At 41.1% G+C, this 6,888-nt stretch overlaps 1 protein-coding gene across 1 annotated transcript in view; it reads left to right on the top strand.

Annotated features, from left to right (window-relative positions):
- Nucleotides 1–273: 273 nt before the first annotated feature.
- Nucleotides 274–6,888, top strand: part of LOC139756961 (glutamate receptor U1-like) — a gene marked incomplete at its 5' end in the record, with an annotated part of 52,471 nt that continues 45,856 nt past the window's right edge. The window contains one exon of the mRNA XM_071676906.1: nt 274–302. Within this exon, the coding sequence (XP_071533007.1) occupies nt 274–302 (29 nt within the window). The remainder of the gene's footprint in view (nt 303–6,888) is intronic.

Here is a 6,888-nt window from a genome sequence, read left to right as displayed (position 1 = left end):
GGAATGCCATGTTGATCATTGTAGACAATACACCAGCCTCTCACAGGTCATTCAACATGTGTTTTCAGTCTATGTGAAACAGGTGCATAACACGATATATAAATGTTTACATCATCTCATTATGAAAAGGTGAATGGAATGAACATGATACATGGTTAATTCCTTCTCAACAGATGCAGTATGTACATACACGTGCCATACAGCCTTCCAGGGTCTCGACCGTTGATGGTCGCCATCTGGACACCCCTGCGGAACCTCACCTTCATCACCCACATCCAGCTCTTCCCTGACAAGTTCACTAAGTGAGCAATAGACCTTCACTACTATTAATGTTACAATATCTTGTGTAATTGATAACAGAAGATTCATTCATACTTCTCATGGTAATAGTTCTATAAAAAAAATATCTTGATAAAAAAACTCATCAGAAAATTCTGCGGGCTGTGTTTACATAATACCTTGTAAAAATATGTATTATGTTTTATGTTGGGAAGACTGGTAATTATCTTTGAATTAGAATTAAACAACATAGATATAGAATAAGAACAACGACAAGAATCAAAGGCTTTGTTTAATCATGTTATAAATTATGACCAATGTATTGACAGGAGTAAAGCCAATTCACTTATCAAGCGTAACTACTTTACCACAAGAAATATCACTGAATCTTCAATCATCAAATATACAAAGAATTGCACCAACATTATTAGTGAAGTCTATAAAAATGGGGTAACTATATATTTTAGGCAAAACATATAAACAGCTCCCATTCTTATCCACATCACAAAAATCTTATGGCAAGCATGTTGCCAGACCCAAACACCACCATCTAGTAGCACTTGTTTACCAATGGCGTCTTAGTTAGGACTCTTCCTTGTATATCAACTAGCTGTTTTATGTCTTCCATCTAATTCTTGTATCTCCCCTAATGTTGTGATCATTAGACGAAAGTGCACTCGGTAACTTATGGTGCTTCAATGTCCGCGTGGGAAAATGCAATTCCTAGATCACGCACACTACTGTGACCTCTTCCAATATATATATATATATATATATATATATATATATATATATATATATATATATATATATATATATATATATATATATATATTTTTTTTTTTTTTTTTTTTATACTTTGTCGCTGTCTCCCGCGTTTGCGAGGTAGCGCAAGGAAACAGACGAAAGAAATGGCCCAACCCCCCCCATACACATGTACATACACACGTCCACACACGCAAATATACATACCCACACAGCCCTCCACGGCCCACCCCGGACGCTCCACATGCCCTGATTCAATCCACTGACAGCACGTCAACCCCTGTATACCACATCGCTCCAATTCACTCTATTCCTTGCCCTCCTTTCACCCTCCTGCATGTTCAGGCCCCGATCACACAAAATCCTTTTCACTCCATCTTTCCACCTCCAATTTGGTCTCCCTCTTCTCCTCGTTCCCTTCACCTCCGACACATATATCCTCTTGGTCAATCTTTCCTCACTCATTCTCTCCATGTGCCCAAACCATTTCAAAACACCCTCTTCTGCTCTCTCAACCACGCTCTTTTTATTTCCACACATCTCTCTTACCCTTACGTTACTTACTCGATCAAACCACCTCACACCACACATTGTCCTCAAACATCTCATTTCCAGCACATCCATCCTCCTGCGCACAACTCTATCCATAGCCCACGCCTCGCAACCATACAACATTGTTGGAACTACTATTCCTTCAAACATACCCATTTTTGCTTTCCGGGATAATGTTCTCGACTTCCACACATTTTTCAAGGCTCCCAAAATTTTCGCTCCCTCCCCCACCCTATGATCCACTTCCGCTTCCATGGTTCCATCCGCTGACAGATCCACTCCCAGATATCTAAAACACTTCACTTCCTCCAGTTTTTCTCCATTCAAACTCACCTCCCAATTGACTTGACCCTCAACCCTACTGTACCTAATAACCTTGCTCTTATTCACATTTACTCTTAACTTTCTTCTTCCACACACTTTACCAAACTCAGTCACCAGCTTCTGCAGTTTCTCACATGAATCCGCCACCAGCGCTGTATCATCAGCGAACAACAACTGACTCACTTCCCAAGCTCTCTCATCCCCAACAGACTTCATACTTGCCCCTCTTTCCAAGACTCTTGCATTTACCTCCCTAACAACCCCATCCATAAACAAATTAAACAACCATGGAGACATCACACACCCCTGCCGCAAACCAACATTCACTGAGAACCAATCACTTTCCTCTCTTCCTACACGTACACACGCCTTACATCCTCGATAAAAACTTTTCACTGCTTCTAACAACTTGCCTCCCACACCATATATTCTTAATACCTTCCACAGAGCATCTCTATCAACTCTATCATATGCCTTCTCCAGATCCATAAATGCTACATACAAATCCATTTGCTTTTCTAAGTATTTCTCACATACATTCTTCAAAGCAAACACCTGATCCACACATCCTCTACCACTTCTGAAACCACACTGCTCTTCCCCAATCTGATGCTCTGTACATGCCTTCACCCTCTCAATCAATACCCTCCCATATAATTTACCAGGAATACTCAACAAACTTATACCTCTGTAATTTGAGCACTCACTCTTATCCCCTTTGCCTTTGTACAATGGCACTATGCACGCATTCCGCCAATCCTCAGGCACCTCACCATGAGTCATACATACATTAAACAACCTTACCAACCAGTCAACAATACAGTCACCCCCTTTTTTAATAAATTCCACTGCAATACCATCCAAACCTGCTGCCTTGCCGGCTTTCATCTTCCGCAAAGCTTTTACTACCTCTTCTCTGTTTACCAAATCATTTTCCCTAACCCTCTCACTTTGCACACCACCTCGACCCAAACACCCTATATCTGCCACTCTGTCATCAGACACATTCAACAAACCTTCAAAATACTCATTCCATCTCCTTCTCACATCACCACTACTTGTTATCACCTCCCCATTTACGCCCTTCACTGAAGTTCCCATTTGCTCCCTTGTCTTACGCACCCTATTTACCTCCTTCCATATATATATATATATATATATATATATATATATATATATATATTAAATAACCTTACCAGTCAAGGTTATTTAATGTATGTATGACTCATGGTGAGGTGCCTGAGGATTGGCGGAATGCGTGCATAGTGCCATTGTACAAAGGAAAAGGGAATAAGAGTGAGTGCTCAAATTACAGAGGTATAAGTTTGTTGAGTATTCCTGGTAAATTGTATGGGAGGGTATTGATTGAGAGGGTGAAGGCATGTACAGAGCATCAGATTGGGGAAGAGCAGTGTGGTTTCAGAAGTGGTAGAGGATGTGTGGATCAGGTGTTTGCTTTGAAGAATGTATGTGAGAAATACTTAGAAAAGCAAATGGATTTGTATGTAGCATTTATGGATCTGGAGAAGGCATATGATAGAGTTGATAGAGATGCTCTGTGGAAGGTATTAAGAATATATGGTGTGGGAGGCAAGTTGTTAGAAGCAGTGAAAAGTTTTTATCGAGGATGTAAGGCATGTGTACGTGTAGGAAGAGAGGAAAGTGATTGGTTCTCAGTGAATGTAGGTTTGCGGCAGGGGTGTGTGATGTCTCCATGGTTGTTTAATTTGTTTATGGATGGGGTTGTTAGGGAGGTAAAGGCAAGAGTTTTGTAAAGAGGGGCAAGTATGAAGTCTGTTGGGGATGAGAGAGCTTGGGAAGTGAGTCAGTTGTTGTTCGCTGATGATACAGCGCTGGTGGCTGATTCATGTGAGAAACTGCAGAAGCTGGTGACGGAGTTTGGTAAAGTGTGTGGAAGAAGAAAGTTAAGAGTAAATGTGAATAAGAGCAAGGTCATTAGGTACAGTAGGGTTGAGGGTCAAGTAAATTGGGAGGTGAGTTTGAATGGAGAAAAACTGGAGGAAGTGAAGTGTTTTAGATATCTGGGAGTGGATCTGGCAGCGGATGGAACCATGGAAGCAGAATTGGACCATAGGGTGGGGGAGGGGGCGAAAATTCTGGGAGCCTTGAAGAATGTGTGGAAGTCGAGAACATTATCTCGGAAAGCAAAAATGGGTATGCTTGAAGGAATAGTGGTTCCAACAATGTTGTATGGTTGCGAGGCGTGGGCTATGGATAGAGTTGTGCGCAGGAGGATGGATGTGCTGGAAATGAGATGTCTGAGGACAATGTGTGGTGTAAGGTGGTTTGATCGAGTAAGTAACGTAAGGGTGAGAGAGATGTGTGGAAATAAAAAGAGCGTGGTTGAGAGAGCAGAAGAGGGTGTTTTGAAATGGTTTGGGCACATGGAGAGAATGAGTGAGGAAAGGTTGACCAAGAAGATATATGTGTCGGAGGTGGAGGGAACGAGGAGAAGAGGGAGACCAAATTGGAGGTGGAAAGATGGAGTGAAAAAAATTTTGTGTGATCGGGGCCTGAACTTGCAGGAGGGTGAAAGGAGGGCAAGGAATAGAGTGAATTGGAGCAATGTGGTATACCGGGGTTGACGTGCTGTCAGTGGATTGAATCAAGACATGTGAAGCGTCTGGGGTAAACCATGGAAAGCTGTGTAGGTATGTATATGTGCGTGTGTGGACGTATGTATATACATGTGTATGGGGGGGGGTTGGGCCATTTCTTTCGTCTGTTTCCTTGCGCTACCTCGCAAACGCGGGAGACAGCGACAAAGTATAAAAAAAAAAATATATATATATATATATATATATATATATATATATATATATATATATATATATATATATATATATATATATATATATATATATATATATATATTATCCCTGGGGATAGGGGATTAAGAATACTCCCCACGTATTCCCTGCGTGTCGTAGAAGGCGACTAAAAGGGGAGGGGGCGGGGGGCTGGAAATCCTCCCCTCTCTTTTTTTTTAATTTTCCAAAAGAAGGAACAGAGGGGGCCAGGTGAGGATATTCCAAAAAAGGCCCAGTCCTCTGTTCTTAACGCTACCTCGCTAACGCGGGAAATGGCGAATAGTTTAGAAGAAGAAGAAGAAGATATATATATATATATATATATATATATATATATATATATATATATATATAATATATATATATATATATATATATATATATATATATGTCGTGCTGTCGGTGGATTGAATCAAGGCATGTGAAGCGTCTGGGGTAAACCATGGAAAGCTGTGTAGGTATGTATATTTGCGTGTGTGGACGTGTGTATGTACATGTGTATGGGGGGGGTTGGGCCATTTCTTTCGTCTGTTTCCTTGCGCTACCTCGCAAACGCGGGAGACAGCGACAAAGTATAAAAAAAAAAAAAAAAAAATATATATATATATATATATATATATATATATATATATATATATATATATATATATATATATATATATATATATATATATGTACAGGGCATGAGATTGGTAAAGAGCAGTGTGGTTTCAGAAGTGGTAGAGAATGTGTAGATCAGGTGTTTGCTTTGAAGAATGTACGTGAGAAATGCTTACAAAAGCAATTGGATTTGTATGTAGTATTTATGGATCTGGAGAAGGCATATGATAGAGTTGATAGAGATGTGCTGTGGAAGATATTAAAAATATATGGTTTGGGAGGCAAGTAGTTAGAAGGAGTGAAAAGTTTTTATCGAGGATGCAAGTCTTGTGTACGTGTAGCTACAGTAGAGAGGAAAGTGATTGGTTCTCAGTGAATGTAGGTTTGTGGCAAGGATGTGTGATGTCTCCATGGTTGTTTGATTTGTTTACGGATTGGGTTGTTAGGGAGGTGAATGCAAGAGTTTTGGAAAGAGGGGCAAGTATGCAGTCTGTTGTGGATGAGAGAGCTTGGGTAGTGAGTTAGTTGTTGTTCGCTGATGATACAGCGCTGGTGGCTGATTCATGTGAGAAACTGCAGAAGCTGGTGACTGAGTTTGGTAAAGTGTGTGAAAGAAGAAAGTTCAGAGTAAATGTGAATAAGAGCAAGGTTATTAGGCACAGTAGTTTTGAGGGTCAAGTCAATTGGGAGGTAATTTTGAATGGAGAGAAAACTGTTTTAGATATCTGGGAGTTGATTTGACAGCGGATGGAACCATGGAAGAGGAAGTGAATCATAGGATGGGGGAGAGGGCGAGAATTCTGGGAGTCTTGAAAAATGTGTGGAAGTCGAGAACATTATCTCAGAAAGCAAAAATGTTTGAAGGAGTAGTGGTTCCAACAATGTTATATCACGGTTGCGAGGCGTGGGCTATGGATAGAGTTGTGCGTAGGAGGGTGGATGTGCTGGAAATAAGCTGTTTGAGGACAATATGTGCTGTGAGGTGGTTTGATCGAGTGAGTAATAATAGGGTAAGAGAGATGTGTCTTAATAATAAAAAGAGTGTGGTTGAGAGAGCAGAAGGGGGTGTTTTGAAATGATTTGGTCACATGGAGAGAAAGAGTGAGGAAAGATTGACCAAGAGGATATATGTGTTAGAAGTGGAGGGAACGAGAAGTGGAAGTCGAAGTTGGAGGTGGAAAGATGGAGTGAAAAAGATTTTGAGTGCTCGGTGCCTGAATATGCAGGAGGGTGAAAGGCGTGCAAGGAATAGTGTGAATTGGAACAATGTGGTATACCGGGGTCGACGTGCTGTCAATGGACTGTAACAGGGCATGTGAAGCGCCTGGGGTAAACCATGGAAAGTTCTGTGGGGCCTGGATGTGGAAAGGGAGCTGTGGTTTCGGTGCATTATTACATGACAGCTAGAGACTGAGTGTGAATGAATATGGCCTTTGTTGTCCTCCTAGCGCTGCCTCGGGCACATGAGGGGGGAGGGGGTTGTTATTTCATGTGTGGTAGGGTGGCGATGGAATGAATAAAGGAAGACAGCATGAAT

This window comes from Panulirus ornatus, chromosome 23 (assembly GCF_036320965.1).
Source record: "Panulirus ornatus isolate Po-2019 chromosome 23, ASM3632096v1, whole genome shotgun sequence".
Taxonomy (NCBI): Eukaryota; Metazoa; Arthropoda; class Malacostraca; order Decapoda; family Palinuridae; genus Panulirus; species Panulirus ornatus.
This window is presented reverse-complemented; position numbering and strand designations above follow the sequence as displayed.